Source organism: Clupea harengus, unplaced genomic scaffold (assembly GCF_900700415.2).
Source record: "Clupea harengus unplaced genomic scaffold, Ch_v2.0.2, whole genome shotgun sequence".
In the NCBI taxonomy this organism is placed as follows: Eukaryota; Metazoa; Chordata; class Actinopteri; order Clupeiformes; family Clupeidae; genus Clupea; species Clupea harengus.
The window spans coordinates 5,980-25,003 of NW_024880251.1; the positions used below are offsets into that span (position 1 = coordinate 5,980).

Here is a 19,024-nt window from a genome sequence, read left to right on the forward strand (position 1 = left end):
AGGGATGATTGGAGAAGATGAAATTGCAGCACATTCTTAGAGGCTGTAAGGGTCTAAATGTTTACCACTATTACTTAGTATGACATTATTGCCCATGACTGTTTGGCCATGAAGTGTTTTGATGTGGTGTCAATTTGGGTATGAGAATGTTAGACATCTCTGAAATAGTGAAAGACTGGTGAATCAACCTAGTGAAGTTACTCTCTGAGTTTATGAGAGAATAGTGAATCAGTTTTGTGCAACGATTCTCTCCGTCCATGCATGGAAAAAAAGAATACAGCCGTGCCTTCTGAATCATCACCAGCGATGACTGAATCTAGTTTTCTATGGAAGTTATAATTACCATCAAGTGTAAAGTGATAAGAAGAGTCATTTGATATGAGGTAACCGGAACGTGAAAAACGTAGTAGCCTAATTGATTGTAGGCCTACTAACTATGCATTCCCCCTCTGCATGTTTTGTTTGGATTTAATATTTGCTCTGAGAGTTTTCTTGTGTAATTCCCCTGTAAATGCTGTGTTGCGTGTCTACGAGTCGCGTTGATCTTTCAACACTGCCATTTTTAATGATTCGAGCCAGACCCAACAATCCTGCAAAAATAGGAGAGCTATCATGAATGGGAGGAGCTGGTCTGGGTTTCCATGGAGATGCGTCTCTTAGTAGCATGCCTTCATTCACTCGAGCTCCATATTTTAAGCCTGGCCATGGGAAGCAGCGAGTAAACCTACAGGTTTGCTTAACCTATTTAGGTCTTCGACAGTTTTAATCAGCATTCTGGCTGGTGAGACGTCTTGGGCATGCTAAACTTAATTCTGCTTTTGAAAGTTTACGTGACGTTAGCCCAGTGGAGAAAACAAATCTTTTCCAAACCTAGCTGATAGTCTTGTCATACGCTAACTAACGTTGTCAGTTTACAGGCCTACTGTTGGGCGGTATTATTTTGCCTTATAGCCTCCCGCAACCAAGTAATAGCTTATATGGCTACTTTAAACAAATACTGCCTTGGTCAAGGAATAGGAAATATTGAGGTTCACCCTCCAAAAAATAAGTCTGCGCTAAATAAGACTTCATCAATGGAGCAAGCACCTCAGTCTGACGATAACGACAAAATCACATCAGGCAAAAAGAAGTGCAAGAAGAAAAACAAAGAAAAAATTTCGGAAACTGAAAAAAAGAAAACCAACAAGTCACGCAGTGGAACACAGAAAGGAGACGATACCAGCAGCCCTCCGAATTCAGATGACACAGGTTTGTGTCTCAGCTATCAGCTTACAGCCTGTCACATTTTATACTAGCCTATAATGCACTTGTTTCATTGTATTAGCCTATTAATATAGTTACAGTTAACAATGTAATTGTAACTTTATTAATAATGTTACAGCACACTGGCGAATTAGGGCGAATTAACCGCATGTAATGACACTTTTATATTCTGTTTAGCTTCATAACCAAACACTTGACTTAACCCTGGATATGCCTATGTACGCCTCCATATCAACATGGTAGCCAGAAGCCTATACTTAATACTAATGAATGATATAATGAGTTAGCCTGTGTCGTTTCCTCTTGTTATCCGTCACATAATGATAGTTCCGGTGGAAAACAAAATGCTATTTAAAGTTATATGAATAAAACATATAACTTATATATACAACTTATAATTTATATGTATAAAATAGCCTAGAGAACAGAACACAGAACAACCACATTTTATAGTCCTTGTTAAGGTGATATACGGAGATATGTTGTTTTTTTTTAAACAAAACAAAACAATAATAGAAGGTAGAGATCACAGTTTTAAAAATAAATAATCTATAATAACCTAAAGGGTGAGATCTTAAATAATAATAATATTCTCCTGATAGTGTAAACACAAGCTCTCCTGGCTGTCTGAGATGTACAGGAGCCAGTAATATATGTCAGGCATGTTCAAAGTAAACAGTAGTTTCATCAAGCATCTTCACAAGGAATCTGTGTGGGTGACATTTTCACAGGGCAGACCTTCAGCTCTGACACTCTTGGGTGTTGTACATTTAGATCTCCAGTGTCATGACCAGATGACTAATTACTGTGAAAGACATACTGTACCATTAAGATGGAGTCTTTTGAATGCTCATGGTAGAGAAGCTGTCCCTACCTGTGGCCAGTGACGTCACTGTCATTAGTGTGTCCCATCCCACTTGCTGTATAGCACCTTTGTGTAGGGGGATTACGTTGTAATCTAACCACCCCATGTTAGCAAGGTGCTGATTGTGTGTTCCCTTCAGATAAACAGCCACCTGAAGCCAAGTCCAGCTCCAACTCCTCTCTGACAAAAGGCGGAGGCCCGACCAAAGGCAAGACTGGCAAACGGAGCAAAAAATTGAAGAAGTCCGTTTCGAACCAAGAGACAGCCCCTGCCCCTTCAGCTGAGAAGGACAAAGCTGAGGTCAGTGCAAAGTCCCTGGAGAGTCTAAGGTGGGAAGGAGTCCTTGATGACCCCGTGTCCGAGGCAGAGAGGCTGGAGGTATATAAGGCCAACCGCCGCAAACGTTATTTAGCAGCACAACAGCTCGGAAAGACAGCTGTCACTCAAGCCTCCCAAGCAAGGTGAACTGTATAGACCTGACCTGTTTCTTTTTTCTTTTTTTCTTATAACACAATCTTTAGGACTGGAAAAGCTGCCACACTATGTTTCTCAGAGTTAGTTAATATATTGTTGGTTGTTTGAACATTATGATGAATAAAGACATACTCAGGGACAGTGTGAGAATCAAAATGTTTTGAACAATGGGGTATTTCAGTGAACTCATGACCTGAAAACCACCTGGAAACTCAAGGTATGTTGTGGTCGCTTAAATTTTACAAGTTTACATAGCAGTTCTCCAACAGAGGGTGCTATATTGTCTTGTGTTGTTGAATTAATTGAATAGCAAAGGCTTTTTCATTATTATGTCATAGCACAACACACAATTGTTTATATGAGGTTCAAATTGTTGTAATGTGAAAATTTTAAAAACAAAACAACTAATCAAAATACATCATTATTTATTTTCTAAACTGTACATTTGAACCATTTCACTTTTGTTGGAAAAAAAATCACCTCTGGCCAACACATTAAATCCCCTTGATTAATTCAATAAAAATAAGTTTGTTCAGTGAATGTGATTGCCCAGTCAGTGGTACATCAAGTAACAAAGGTTATAGCCTAGATGCATTTGATTTGATTATAAAAGAAAGAAACACAGTAGTAATAGTATCACCTTACAATGACCCTACAGCTCATAAACAGTGTGACCTAAAGTGTTCTTCACCAAACCAGAAGACTGCTCATATAAATGGATCATATTTGAGATAAGGAAAACAATGAATGAGATAAAATACTTTATTCAGAGAACTCTTTGTGTTCCTGGAGACAAAATGCCAATACTTCCATGTGTGAATATATGTTCAAAATAATGGTATATATTCTTCTTAGATATTTTTTATTTATTTTTAAAATTAACATATCACTCAGTACGAAATCCATACCATATAAAGCACCAGGTGGATGATTAGGCTAGGTAACACCACATTCATTTCACATACATTTCAGTCATGCAAAAGTAGCATAGACAACACAAGACAGTGTTGTTGGCAGGGGTACTGCCAACAAAAGTAGTACATTTTGACAAAACTGTTTTAATATTGGTTTAACTTTTTGCTGATGCCAGTAAGGATGGATTTGAACTATTTTCTGTTACATTTGAACCTCGGATGCATGATAAAAACTGATACACGAGAAGTCTGAATAAAACATTGAACAAAACGGGGATCATGACCATAACAGATACTGATTTCTACTTGAGCAGGCGACTTTCTCACTTTCTTACTTTGCTACAGAACTGCAAGATGTGTGCTAATCACACAAAGATGACAAAACATTACCTCCATTTTGTGGGTGTTAATGTGTTGTGTTATGCAAACCAACAAATGTTACTTAAATATATGCTCACCCTCCTCCCCCACCTATTTTCTCCCATCTTAAAGGTGCTATATGTAAGAAGTTTAGTTTAAAACATTCAAACTAGATACAGCAACAGAATGTAAAGAATTAACCATTTTGTTGCAATGTCAAAAACGCCTATGCACTGTGTTGCCCAGATATCCACTAAGGTTAGCATGCTAACCAGTTAGCCCCGGTCTGTCCGTGCGTCACTGTAGCGAAAACAGCAAGGCAAAGCAAGGGTGCCATCATGAGCATAAGCTCAAACTGTCAGTAATAGTGTTTTTAATTGCTAAAATCCTATTTCTGAGGTTAAAATAATGACAGTGGAAGTGGTTGTGAATTTGAGGAGAAATGGAAAGTTCAATTTTTTTAACTACAGAGCCTAAATCCATTTCCAGAGTGCAGGATTACAATGAACGGACCCAAGTAAACATGGTTATCCTGTAGTTAGTATCAACAAGTAGTTCAGTAGCAAACCCATCGGTTAACATTAATTGTTAAACTATCAGCTAGCTCAAAAGTTCAGTTAATCAACTGATGTAGATAGAAACATTAATGGTAGCCTAGATATCTTTCAGTCATAAATGTTTTCATCGTACATGTAGTCTTCAGCCTCCACCACTTTGGCCAAACGTATTTGCTTATATGAAGGGAGAGGAGGTAGGGGTGTGCAAAAGTAGTAATACACGGTCTCCAATCTGCTTGGTGTGGGGAGTATGAAGTAATTTAGCTCGCTAGCCAACATCTAGTCAAGCTTACATATAGCCCCTTTAAGCTACCTGGCCTCATAATTATTCTGATATCTACCACTAAAATCTACGCTCTGAGGGGGGGGGGGGGGGGGGGGGGGATAAATCACTGTTAGCCGCCATGGTCAGACAGCATGAATCAATCCAGTGGGCATCACTGCTGGCCAGTTGTTTTGCATATACTTTGTGCAGAGGGGAGGGGGTGAAGTCCTATTGTGGCTAAACTATATACAGTATGGCAGAAGTTAGCAAACAGTGCTAAAATCACATAGAGCACTGCTTTGACAAAATACCAGCTTGTCACAATTCTAATGAAATTCTGCCCTTTGTGGACACACACAAAATGTCTTGTAGACACAAATGCCAGTTTTATTACGCTGTTTTTAAGGGTAACTAAAATGCTGAGAATCTACAGACAATCAGTAATTTGATGGGGTGCTCCAGCACCCACAATGCCCCCCTCCCACGCAAAAGTAGTGGCAATGATGTGGACAGATCCGAGCATCTATTGTCTTAAAAAAAAAAGAAAAAGAAAATACAAAACAACAGGGTTGGATTCTGCTGAGTCATGCTGATACTCACAAGGTATAGAGACTGACACAAGACTGAGGTATGGAGTTGATCCTGAATCAGTCACTGAATGCAGAGGACTGACATTTCCTTGTGTAAGACAACATCAAACCGACATGCACTGGCATGTGGTCACGGAGTGACACTCACAGACAGAAAGCTATAAAATTGGTGTGCATGTGTGTATAAGAGGGAGGGACAGAGAAAGAGAGAAAAAGAGAGGCAGCACAGCAGTTTTGATGTAAAGGGCCCCGCTTGTTTCATTTTAGCCTTTTGTGCTGTGCTCGTCCAGTCCTATTGTGTGTTGCCCTTTTTGTCATCGTTGCCAAATTCTGCACCCCTTCCTCATTGATGTAACCCATAGGCCACTGTTCACCTAATCCCCTCTTGTGTTCTGTTTGGGCATTTTGGTTTACAAGGGCAGCAGCACAAGCCACCAGGGTTATTCACTGTTGCTTTGTCTCCCTGAAAACAGTCACTCTATTGCCATGCATATGTCATCCATCTTATCTACGTTCTATTGGTCAGACAGATAGACAGCATGTAACAAGAGTGTTTGCCTTTTTTTGCACAACTTAAGCTAAATACAATTGCTCGAAAATCTCTGAAAGGGACAGAGTGTGTCTCGGGACACAAACTTCTAAACAGAAAGACAAGAGTATATGATTAGAGGATCTGGATGAGACTGGGAGGTCAGAAGGAAGAACATTCCAGGCTGGTGTCACGACAGGTTTAGGTCAGGCAGGTTCAACCAGGTGAGATCATCGGATCTTTCAAAGACAGAAAGTAATTTTTACAGATGATTCATAGATTTTACTGTTGGAACTGTTGCGTATAGGCAAAACAAGTGGAAATTAAATGAAAAGTAAAGATGAAATCACAAATTAATTTTGCTTTTAAATTAGCTGTCCTGCAGGATAATGTACCCGTAAATACTGAATATATCAGAAATAAACTAAATTTAAAATTTCATATTAGAAAGTATGCATGAACAAATTCATCATCAAAAAAAAAAAGAATTAAAAGCCACTAGACTACTTACTCAGCTTCTGCCTTCGAAATGAAGTTGTCAATGGCTAACCTCTCTGCAACCACAGACACCGCAGGGTCAAAGTTCAGCCCTGCAGCGGCCACCACTCTGTCCTCCCTGAGGAGTCGTGGATAATTGATGCCAGTTAGTTCTGGTTAGAAGCATTTCTTGGGCATAATGTTATGATACTGGACTCACTTTAGTATGTTATCACATTAATATTTACAGTTTTGGTAAAGAATTACACCCTAGCAGAAGTGTAAGAAAGTATATGAACTGTTTGGGAATTCACAAGCTATTTAAAACTAATTTAATAACACAACTACAGAAGTTTATCATTTAAGGTAGCTCAAGGTAACTTGCATTCACTCACTTGATATATAATGCAAGGAATTTCATATCCTCAACTTTTCCTTTTACAACTAGATCAGTGTAGCCTTCCCCAAAACCTGAACAACATATAAAAAAACACAGGTTTTATATCAAACATATTTATTTAGCCATTAAACATTAGCAGTGAGTAATGTAATGACCTTGATTGGCATGATTTTACCAAACGTGTAATAATGATGCTAAGAAATGACCTTGTTCAGAAAACCGCTCTTATTTGTTAAGGGAAGGTGTAGGAAAGGAGTCAAATGAAAATAATGATATAAACAACAGTAAGAGTATTGATAAAGTCTGCTTCGCTGTCATTTAAAAAATCAGTCAAACATTCATGAAACGCATGAGTTTCATCAAGCACAGACACAATAGTAGGCAGCACCCTTAGGCATACCCTGACCCAACCCACGCACCTGTGTAACGGATGGTCATGCCCAGGAGGACGGTCCAGTAGAAAGGCACAGAGTTCAACTCAACCTCTTTATGCAGCATGTTCAGGGCAGCCACCCTTCCTGTTAAGAGGATAGTCAAGCCACACATGTGACTTGAAGAGAACGTAGGTCTACACAACTTTGCAAAGATTTTCTGTTACTGTAATATCATTTTGTTGTTTTCCTCCATGGACTGTGATGTACAATGAGGAATGCTTTAACACTGACAGAGGAAAATGAAAAGTGAAATCTAGAACCATCTAGACTAGAGCCTAGCGGTTAGCATACACCCCCTTCCTTCAGTTTTCCTGCCAATGTCCCTCCCCAAAAACACACACTGTGTGTGGGTTTGATTGACAGGCAGAATCCCGAAGTCCTGTCTGGACATCTCCTGATTGGTTGACGTGAAAGAACAATATCATTTGTTGTCTCCTCACCACCGTGGGTGTCCACATATAAATGATTTGGTCCACCAGAGAACAAATTTAATAGCAACTGGAATTTGTGGAAAACCTCACCCAGATTTAACAAAAGACATTTTTAAAAACCATATATTTAAGATTTCTTTCTGTGATCTTTTTCTGTTACAAGTTTTGTTGTCCATACATGACATGTCTGTGGTAGCTGCTAGACATAGTTACCATGTGCCTGTGCTAGCTGCCAGTGGCCTATGTTTACTCTCTGATCTTTGGCCATTTTCAGAGGGAAGGTTGTCAGGTCTCCTGCACAGAAGACGTCCATTATGTTTGTCCTCATATACTGCAGGAGAGAGGAAACAATTACAACACAGTGACGCCAAGTTGGCTCAACTGTCTTGACATTCTCACAATTTCATGGGTACTGAATGACACAAGTTCACCTTGTCCACAAGTACAAAATTCTTCCCATCCATGGTAATGTTACTCCCCTGCAGACACTCAGCGTTTGGAGTGACACCTGGGGGAAAAAAATAAACTTGTGTCAGATTTCTTTGTTAGTGTGCATGATATGGCATGTTTGAGGAACTGAAAAGGAAAAAAGCATTGGGCCACACCTCCTATACATACCAATGCCCACTATGAGAACATCAGCAGGGATAACTGTGCCACTTTTCAGGACTATCTCTTTCACCTGGAAGACAGACAGACAGATGTTGTAGGTTATGCATTTTCTGCTTGTAAAGCTTCACTCAAGCTTCATACTGACACACCTGCAGTCATGCATGTGTATACACATACATGTGTCTGCATACATGTATTCACAAGGCAAGGCCTTTAGACATAATGGAATTAATGTTTTCATTTTTCCATTTACAAATATTTCCAACCCAGTTTCTATTGAGTGTCTTTTCTATTCGGTATTCAGTTTCTCTATTGTTACAGCTGAACCTGTGAACCAGAACAGCTGTAAGAGATGTTGGCATTTCTTGTTAACTTCCACAAATCTTAGTGGCTATCGGATCCCACACCCTACTGTGAATGGTATGTCCACACACATAAAGAATCTGCACTTCTTTCTGGAAGTCTCCTCATTTGTTAATACAGCTGGATCATGTTGAAACTACAGCACCAGATTACAGAGCCCAAAACAATCCAATTTACAGACTCTTTCAGAGTTAGCTGTCAGATCATGTAAGAAGTTTAGACTAAACATAAAAAAAACACTTCTTTAAGCAGCTTTAAGAGTCAATAAATTGTAGATAAGTACAATGTTGTCTACATTACCTCCATGGTACAATAAAATGTGTTATACTCTACATTTTAATGTTCTTTACCTTCTTGTTTTCCCCTCTGATCTCTGTCACACTGTCATTCATGTAAAATGTCACCCCCTTTTCTTCCAGTATCTGAAAGAGTAATTCATCACCACAAGAAGTTACTGTTATTGTTGCATACCAAGTTACTGTTTTAAGTAAGGTTTTTTTTTCCAGCATGGCCATGGAAATACCTCCAAGGTTACTGACCATCATAGTAATTTTCCCAATCTCGGATCCAAAGGTCCTCTGGTATGGCATTTCGCTGCTACCAATGACGGTGATGCTGAGTGCTTTTTCTGTCATGTAGGAAGCCACTTCCATGCCTTTGCCAACACAGAGAAGCTTGTGTTCATGAATGGTAATCATTTAACACATGACATACAGCTACAGGTTGTTTAATCGTTGCCATAATTAATACATAAGAAGTTGGAAATACCACACCATGCCATGCCATACACAGCATAGGGCCTGTTGATGTTTACCAACGTTTATCACAAGTACTGCCTTAATTAGCTGAATCAAAGCTAAATGTAAGCTACCTGCTAAACTTGAAACAATCATTGATCCCAGGAAAGAGATTGGGTAACTCTCAAACTCAAGCTATTTCTCAGGTATTTTTTTCATTTTCACCATTGTCACCATAAATGTCAACATTTATTTAAATACTGAAGTTTTTAAAAGATGTCTTAGGCCTTTTCGATAGCTACTCTATCCAAGCACCTTGTGAGTGAAATTGTGCCAGAAGTACTCTCTTACAATAACTTTTAGCTCCTTAAAGAGGAAAACGGTTCTGCCTATCATTAAAGACCACATGAAGGGATAGAGCGGCGCACCAACAAAGGATGTGCCCACAACAACTATCCTGTTGTTAATGCAGGAGTAGTGGATCCGTCTGGCATCCTCTGGGGTCTCCAACATCAAGATGTTCTCCAGGTCAGAACCAGGGCAGTCCAGTCCCTTAGCTCTAAAGAACAGCACCAGCATGAGTTCTGCATCAGTTCATCTCACCTTCTGTCAGTATTATCTAGATGCCGTACTTATCCAAACTTAGTTCAGCTTGACTCTGCTTGGACCTTTAATGTATTTGTATATATGTATATATATGTTGTGGGGTATACAGTGCTTATTTTATACCATTTCAGCCATATCCATGTAGAACTTTGATTCCGACACTTACCTACAGCCTGTTGCAATTAGGAGCTGGTCGTAACACTGAGTAATACCGTCATTGAATGTCACTGTTTTCTTGTCAGTGTTTACTGACAGAGCCTAGAAAGATAAATATAATAGAAAGTGATTCTCCTAAGCAGGTAGACAGTGTTCCTGTCGTTCAACCACTAGAGTAGAATGTTAACAACACCAATGCCATGGGTTCCATGCCAAGAAACACACATGGTAAAAATTTTTATATCTGTCCAATATCGTCATTTTGAATAAAAGCTTCTGGTAAATGACTAAATATAAATGTCAATTGTAGCTAAGTAGTTGGTTATCTTGCTTTTATTAGGATGACAACTGAATGCAAATGAAACTGGGCTTACCTCTTTCCTGAGCCACACTTCTATGTCATACTGATGGAAAAACTCCATTCTTCTCAACAGGATACTGTCACTTTCCACATTCATGACCTGAGGAAGATCATATTTATGTTATTACAACTTAACCAGTGGTCTTTCTACGCTACTTGAATAAACCCTTTCAGACTGGGTTTTCTTTTCTGTAAGGTCGCTGATAGTGCACATTTGAGCAGTGGAGATAAGCAGCCACTTTACCCGGGTGTTCTTGCACATTTGATTCGCAAAAAGAATACGTCATTCTAGCCTTCTAGCCTACCTGTTAAACATATCACTGCACACTGTCAGTGACCACTTATTACACACACATTAAATGGAATTTCCATATTTATTGCCATATTTGTTTATTGTACGTCGCTTTGGACAAAAGCGTCTGCTAAATGACTAAATGTAAACTAAATGTAAATATTTAACCATTTTGCCATTATCCAAAGTCTGAGCTTTCACCAAAAGACCATCACAGAATCTGTCAACCATACTTTAGCAAGCCTTTCCCTGCCCTTTGACCCGTGCCTACCCATACCTTGCTGAGTCGGGTTTTGTCATACGGCAGGAGGTCATCTCTTGTCACCATGATGATGCGACCGCCATAGTTCTCTTGTCGCAATGTTTCAGCACAAACCAAAGAGGCTGACCCTACACTTCCACACAAAATGAGTTGAATTGAGATGGAGATGTGGCAGTAATGACATAATAAGAGCTACCCCACATGTTGTATTTCTATGTGTCTGACCATGTTAAAGGTACATGTTAAAGGTCAAGTGTTTCAAAGCATACTTGGAGACATGATATACAGGAAAACAGTTAGAAAACAGAAGAGTTAAAGAGCCAAAAATAAAAACCTCTCACTTCTCATTTAACATTCCATTTACCATCAGTTTGTTTAGCATGTCCAATTCATCCTACTAAATAAAGCCATAAGTATGTGCAGTTCCTGTTTTACCTTGTGTGAAGTATATACACATAGTAAAGAACAGCCACTAAAGATTCCATTCTCACCTCCCCCTAGTAACATGATGGTGTGGAAGGTCCCTTGAACTCTGCCAGACATCTCCTTTAAACGTTTGTTCTGTTTCAGAAACTAAAGAGAGCAGTTAATTTACAAAGAGTTCATAATGCACCCATTACACAATTTCAATACAGTGCAGAACTAAATCACAATGATGTTAGCGGTACTGTTAGCTATGTTAGCACCCCCCCCCCACACACACACACACACACACACACACTCACACACTCACACACACACACACACACACACACACACACACACACACACACACACACACACTTAAACATCATAGAAAGGGAGGATGGTAAAATATGCTTCAGTAAAAAACTGCCTACAGCCTCTAAATACTTCTAATACATTCTGTGATACAATTAAATTGTTATGTGCTGAGATATGACTTAAAATACAAGTTAGGGCAAAATACTGAGGCACTGTTATTTTAAAAAAACTCAGAAGGCACTTGATGCTAAATTACCTTTTTGTTGATCGACACATATACTTTACTATTCTCAACCTTCACCTGAAGAAAAAGAAGAAATTATGACAGTATCAGACACTGTGTATGGGTCCATGCATTGTAAAATACTGAAATGTGACTGATAAAAGCGTAAGTATTTTACGCTATCTGTGAGAAACAAATCCTCAAGATACATTATTTTATTCAACCATTGTTCTTCAAAGGCCATATTCATTTCCACATAGTCCTCCATTAAATGTATAACCCAAAGTGACATTGTACAGTACAGTACAGGAATACATCAGCAAATGGCCTACCTGTGAACAGAAGCAATGACCACAACAACACTAATCGATCCACACAACCCAGTTCCTTTCATCTTAACCGACATCCACTTCATCCTTCCTTTTTAAATCAATCGGCAAAATGTTGATCACAAAAATGCAGGCCATGTGGAGAAGAGGATCTCTACACAACACCAAAAGGACCGAAACCAAAATGGCTTGGAAGCACTCACTTCATTGTCAAAGTGATATAATTGACAAATGACATGTACTGAGTGCTGCCTGTTTCGGGGTTCATCCTTTTTAAGGCGGCCCACACGTTTCTCTTTAATGTATGGATCTGGTCTGTAAGTGCCTGATGGCTATTTAAGGAGATACTTGCATATATTGCATATTGCATATATATCGTTGCATATAATATACTGTAAACGCCTTCAGATATTAATAAGATTTAATAAATAATAAGAACATTAAGTAACAGTGCCTTGTGATTGGGCAAGCAGTCCATTGCAGGAAACTCCTCCACATCACCTGTCTGGAGGTCGAAGCAGGACCCATGCCATGGGCAGCGGACCCTATGGCCTATCAGTACACCTGTGGAGCCATAGGTATGGTGTGAGTGGATGATTCATACGTTTACAAAGATTTCCAAACTAACAACCTTTCGGTAAAAAGTGCAAAGTAGCCAAAAACATATTGCTATATTTGGACAGCTAGATAGAGTCCAGATGGGTAGCATTTGCGGTACAGAAACAAATGCAAACAAATGAAAGGAACATAAATGGAATTAATGGGATCTTCCCAGATAGTAAATCTATTAACCAAATGAGACCCAACCATACAACACTTCTATTACCTAACAGGGAGGTACCTGACACCCAACTAAGGGCTTTATGATATTCAGCATCCCTTCAAATCTCATTAGTTTCATAACATTCTAACCATAACATACCAGAGTTTTCCCAAAGACTTCATGTACCTTTGCTAAGTGCGGCACCATAGTGGGTGCACTGATTCCCAACGGCATGGTAAACCCCGTCACAGCGTGCCAACAGGACATTATGGTGTCCAACCTCTACCTCCATCATCCTGCGTGAAAGCAAGAGCACGTGTTCTGACTGGCCATCCTCAAGGAACATCATCTCCTCCCAGCTTTTTTGTCAGAATGTTTGAAAAAGTAATTAGTCCTGCTATTGTAATGTTATGGTCTCATAGCATTATAATGAACTTTTCAGAGTCCATGTCTTTAGATTAGCTGGATATGGTCATCTCATCCATAATTAAAAAATAATGCCAGCAATGGCTCCATCAACCTAAAATGACGCTGTAGTGGACTGTCTGCACACCATCTGGTCAAAGAGAAGTGACCCCTCAAACACTTGACACTTTTTTGTTTTACACCTGGGACAAATGAATAGTTCACCTTTTGGATCACATATTTATGATATTAAATTAATTGATAGATTTGTCCAATTGCCACAGTATTGTTCAGCTAGAAAACATCTAAAAATCTGTTGGCGCTGAAAACTGGTGCATATGTGAAGGTGGTGTGAGCTGATCTGAGATCTGTGTGAAAACCGTCCTCGTCTGTGGGCCTTACTGTCCATCCTGGAGCTCTGACTCCAGACAAACGGCCTCCGTGACCTCCTCAGGCTCCTCAGGGTCAACGTCTGGCTCGGGATTGGTCTGACCTATGGGGGCACACACCACATCAGCACAGTATCTGACCCATACTATGGCTCGACATAACAGTTGCAGAGACGTTAAAGGTTCAACATAAGGCACTTTAATGAACAAGCCGTGTCAGAAATAATTGTATTTCTATTGAATTCATCACAACTAAAAATATAAACCTGTAAATAGTACACTCTCAAAGAAGTTCTAAAAAGAACCCTAAAAACAGTCTGAAGGAGAACCTTGCAGGGTTCTATACAGCCAAGACAACACATCCTAAACTGTAAAAAAAAGTCTCTGGACAGCAATTCTTTAGAGTTTACGTTTGTATTAGAATATGTACTACATAGTCACAAGAATGTTAGGCCCGTGAAAAAGTACTGATGACACCATACTCACTGAGTTGGAAATACATCACATCATGTGACCAGTAAATGCCTTTGCATATAATGAATTGTTGTAAATCATAGCCTATTTCATGTTGTAAATCATAGCCTATTTCAAAAGGACCATTTGTGATAACAGAGGTCTTTTGTTTTAGCATAACTTCAGAATAACACATCAGATCCATACCAAGATGCGGTATAAAGAGAGGTATATGCGCTCCTGCATTTAAATTATCATATAGTCTACTGGGAACAAGTTAGTATATTTGTGTTGAGCATCTAGATACTTTACATGTATGGGTTAATACAATAATGGAAAAAAAAAACTATAAAGGGAGGCATTGAAGAGGTTTTCAATTAAAGACAAACTAGATATCTAATGAAATTACCAAGATGGATACTTACTTGATTGCCTCGGGTCCATTTCAATTAGCAGAGAAATTCAGTTTATTTTTTTTAAATCCGTGTGACGAGTCGATTTGATTTCAGACTAGGGAACTCTCGCAAAGTCCTTTTTACGTGGCCAAGATTTAGTCACTACTAAACAAATCTAACTGGAGGAAACTGAAGTCCATAACCTCGGCATCCACACTGCTCTGCCACACACCTCATGGCCGGGGTACACACTAGGAATGTGATGAAACATGAATTTGGTAGAAAAATGGAAGTCCACGTATGATTAGCCCAGGGATGGAGGTGTTTCACTCTAACAAATCCATTGACCGAGCTCCCAAAGTCGGTGCTCCGTAAAGTGGTAGGCCTACTTTGAATCAGAAAGTGAGCCTTGTTGAATAGCACAGGGGACAATTTCCCAGCAGCACAACAACAGATTCAGAATGGCTGACGAGGCAACCAGCTACAACAATGGTGTCCGTTTAGAACAAAGTACGTGACACTGCACACCTTGCGTAAACCACACCGTTGTGGTCATTTGTATCTTGCTTCAGTAGCATGACGTTTGATAGCGTGTGACTTATGAGGGCTTATTTGTCAAGAAGTAGTTAACTCACACGTGAATCAATAATATAGTGGAGGATATAGAATGAAATACAGATAGTGGCCAGCTAAAGCTATTCCAATGTCTTCATTAGAAAAAGTGACTAACTGCGGGGCCAAATATGTGATAACGTAGGCTACACCCCTGTCTATCATCCAGCACTGCAACATCTCTGAAGCAACTGTTGTGGATTAAGCTTACTACGTGGTGTCCTTCTTTCCCCATATATATCACAAGATAATTGTTATCGACATTGAGTGTAAGCCATCCTCGGAATGCTAAGAATATGTTAGCCTAGGCCTTTGAAATTATTATCATTAATAAATCATTGTGTTATTGTGGTTGCGCGAAAGGCTTCATCTCCCAAAAGCACACACCTGAAGAACTCCCACAACTTTCACTTGAGATTTTGCGTGAAGAAGTAGAGTTTGTTGAAGCATGGTAGGCTACATTGCTACAAATTGCATGGATAGAGAAAATTTGGGAAATGCTTCCTCCAGCTTTTTTACGAGAACCGTTTAAAGATGTAGGCCTAGTCTGTGATTAGGTTTCGCGAAAGGTTGATGTTTGAACTCAACAGCCAATCAAATTACCCTTCTCTCTTCCGAGCTCCTGAGGCGTCATGTTGATCGGCTGTGATTGTTTATGTTTCGGCCCGAGCCACTTTGTTAACTTTTTTTAACTGAACACTGAACAGACAGCTAGAGGACCGCAAGGAGCAATTGGCTGAATCTGACGAAACTGTAGCCTATATGATTACAATCGCGGAATAACCTTTAAATTGCTACACAAGAAAATTAGAAAATCGCCTCATCATAGAATGTATCGTGATAAGTAGCCTAAGTTTATGCACAATTTATTTCTAACGTTACTATTTCTACTTAAAAGTTGAACATCATAAAAGTGTGAAAGAGGTGTCATTCGAGCTCATGGATCTCGGTATTGTCTTGGGGTCCGCAGGTGTGTTCAAACTTCTGAATGCAGCACTGAAACGTATACCCGTTCCTGTTGTCGCTCGTAGGAATGCTTGGAAATGGAGAAACATTTCAACTTCATTTATTCACAGCCTGTTGACGGGAGTATGGGCTGTGCTTAGGTAATTATCATTTAGATATACTTGCAGTACATTTACAATTTGTTTTTCTAAGCAATATGTACATGATGTGTGGTAGCCTAGCCTATAAGGAATAATGTATAGTCCGGCGGTCATTATCGAAAAATAAATCCCGACGGGACGAACAGGACTATACATGATCCCGCTTATTATACGGCTACTTGTCAAAGGGATACAAGACATTCCTCCAAAATACCTGTGTTTAATGATTTTGTTGCCGTTTCGTGATTTCCGCTAAGAAAAAATAGTTCTTCACGCAAATAGAACTTTAAAGTTTCAGGTGTTGCGTAGCAACCCACTTGCTGACTTCACTAATGAGTTTCCGTTACGTTAAATTACCGGACTACTTGCGGAATGATATGAAAGATGTGAATTAGAAGCAAAAAACCCTGTTGCCAATGACAGCGGTCATTCATTTTTCGTTGCATGAAGAAATTACAGACCTGCGAACATTGGGGTGGCCCATTCAAATGCCTGTTTACATTGGTGGTAATCAAATTTTCCTTATTCACAACAAAATGTCATCCAACATTGAGGAATACCCTTTTCTCCCCAAATGTGTGAATTCAGTTTGTTTGTTTTGCAACCTCTTGTCACTGATACATATAGGCCTTCTATACTAGTTTATTCCCTATATTTATATACAGTTTCTATCTGCATCCTGAAATGGCAGAAGATCTCATATCAACACACTCGGTCTTCTCTCATGCCCTAGTGTCGGTTTCTACAGGTATGTAGACATTTTATGTACATGTATGGAAGCATTTGAACTCTCTTAACAAATCTACAATTACAGTGGTGCTAGAAAGTTTGTGAACCCTTTAGAATTGTCTGTATATGTGCATACATTTGATCTAAAATGTGATCATATCTTCATCGAAGTCCTAAAACTTGATAAAGTTCAACAAAAGTTCAACAAAAAACGCAGAAAACATTTTTCTTTTATAACTCATTTATTGAGCAAAATTATCCAACAATAAATGCCTTGTTGGAAAAAGTATGTGAACCCTTGCTTTCAGTACCTGGCGTGACCTCCCTGAGCAGCAATAACCTCAACCAAATGTTTTCTGTAACTGTTAATCAATCCCATACATCAGCTTGGAGGAATTTTGGCCCATTCCTCCCTACAAAACTGCTTCAACTCATGGATGTAGGTGGGCTTCCGTGCATGAACTGATCTCTTCAGGTCTTTCCACAACATTTCTATTGGACTCGGCCATTCCAAAACATTACATTTCTTCTTCTTTAACATATTCTTTGGTAAACCTACACTTACACACTTGTGTGTTTAGGGTCGTTGTCTTGCTGCATGACCCATTTTCTGTTGAGCTTCAGTTCACAAACGGATACCCTGACATTCCCCTGTATTTGCTGGTACAATCCAGAATTCATAGTTATGTCAATGATGGCAAGCCGTCCTGGTCCCGAGGCAGCAAAACAGCCCCAAACCATGATACTGCCACCACCGTGCTTCACGATTGGGATAGGGTTCTTATGTTGGAATGCATTGTTTGTTTTTCACCAAACATAACGCTTCTCATTAAACAGAATATTCTTCCAATAGCCTTCAGCCTCCACGTGGTCTTTCGCAAACTTTAGATGGAAAACAGTGTTCTTCTTGGAGAGTAGTGGTTTCCTCCTTGCTATCCTGCCATGCATACCATGCTTGTTCAGTGTTTGCCTGATGGTGGACTCATTAACACTGACATTAGCCAACGCAAGAGGGGCCTGTAGATCCTTAGATGTTACCCTGGGGTTCTTTGTGACCTACTGTAATATTATACATCTTGCTCTTGGAGTGATTTTTGCTGGACGATTACTCCCGGGTAGTGTAACAATGGTGCTGAATTTCCTCCATGTGTAGACTATCTGCCTGACAGTGGATTGATGAAACCCAGACTTTTTAGAGATGGTTTTGTAACCTTTTCCAGCCAGGTGAGCGTCGACAACTTGTTTTCTGAGCTCCCTGGAAATCTCCTTTGATCGAGCCATGGCACACATCCACAAAGCTGTGTGGTGAAGACCAGACTTGTGATAGTGAAGACCCAGATTTATGTTTTTGCAATAGGCAGTGACCACTTAACTCACACCTGATTGTTATCCCATTGATTGCACCTGACTCCAATTACCCCACTCAAATGAACTGATTATCATAGGGGTTCAATTACTTTTCCCAAAAAAGCATTTAATGTTAGATCATTTTGCTCAATAAATAAATTATAGAAGAATCTTTTTTGTGTTTTTTTTAGTTGAACTGGGTCCACTTTATCAAGTTTTAGGACATAGATGAAGATGTGATCACATTTTAGACCAAATGTATGTAGATATACAGAAAATTCTAAAGGGTTCACAAACTTTCCAGCACCACTGTACAACTTGTCATGGATTACTGGTTGATAATAAGTAAGTCCCTCAGTGCAAATCTACAGATAGCAGCTTGGGCAGAGTGGACCTGCTATCTTCACTTCTTATGGGTCAAGGACAAGGCCATTTTACTCTAGTGAACACTACAGCAATATGGCTTGTTTGTAATGATATACTTGTGTTTTTAAGGTTATTTCATCTATGACTTTATGGACATGGCCCTCAACCAGAAGCTCAGGAATAACTGGGTTCTCCTATGCCACCATTCCGTGGTAAGATTGCATATAATGCCTGTA

At 39.4% G+C, this 19,024-nt stretch overlaps 2 protein-coding genes across 2 annotated transcripts; one reads left to right on the forward strand and one right to left on the reverse strand.

The window, feature by feature from the left end:
- Positions 1-688: 688 nt before the first annotated feature.
- Positions 689-2,958, forward strand: cunh17orf97 (chromosome unknown C17orf97 homolog). The gene is made up of 2 exons (XM_042706355.1): positions 689-1,248; positions 2,244-2,958. Exons 1-2 carry the CDS (start codon positions 978-980, stop codon positions 2,591-2,593), a joined length of 621 nt encoding a protein of 206 aa, XP_042562289.1. The 5' UTR covers positions 689-977; the 3' UTR covers positions 2,594-2,958.
- A 1,926-nt stretch (positions 2,959-4,884) lies between these two features.
- LOC122131708 (apoptosis-inducing factor 3) lies at positions 4,885-15,874 on the reverse strand. The gene is made up of 18 exons (XM_042706356.1): positions 15,844-15,874; positions 13,794-13,884; positions 13,173-13,282; positions 12,678-12,787; positions 11,928-11,972; positions 11,440-11,521; positions 10,964-11,076; positions 10,408-10,494; positions 10,044-10,135; positions 9,779-9,830; positions 8,885-8,959; positions 8,178-8,241; positions 7,991-8,067; positions 7,773-7,890; positions 7,114-7,212; positions 6,690-6,765; positions 6,329-6,433; positions 4,885-6,056 (listed from the first exon to the last, which is right to left on the reverse strand). The coding sequence occupies exons 1-18, from the start codon at positions 15,872-15,874 to the stop codon at positions 6,008-6,010; spliced, it is 1,476 nt and encodes a 491-aa protein (XP_042562290.1). The 3' UTR covers positions 4,885-6,007.
- Between the last annotated feature and the right edge of the window lie 3,150 nt (positions 15,875-19,024).

Excerpts from the sequence above, each read along its gene's own strand:
- LOC122131708 (XM_042706356.1), bottom strand. The coding sequence starts at position 15,874 with ATGACGCCTCAGGAGCTCGGAAGAGAGAAGG. Across the intron at positions 11,973-12,677 it reads ACTGCTTGCCCAATCACAAG|GTGAAGGTTGAGAATAGTAA; the intron begins GCACTGTTACTT and ends CTTTTTCTTCAG. Across the intron at positions 7,891-7,990 it reads ATTTTGTACTTGTGGACAAG|TATATGAGGACAAACATAAT; the intron begins GTGAACTTGTGT and ends TCTCTCCTGCAG.
- cunh17orf97 (XM_042706355.1), top strand. The coding sequence starts at position 978 with ATGGCTACTTTAAACAAATACTGCCTTGGTCAAGGAATAGGAAATATT. Across the intron at positions 1,249-2,243 it reads TCCGAATTCAGATGACACAG|GTGCTGATTGTGTGTTCCCT; the intron begins GTTTGTGTCTCA and ends CATGTTAGCAAG.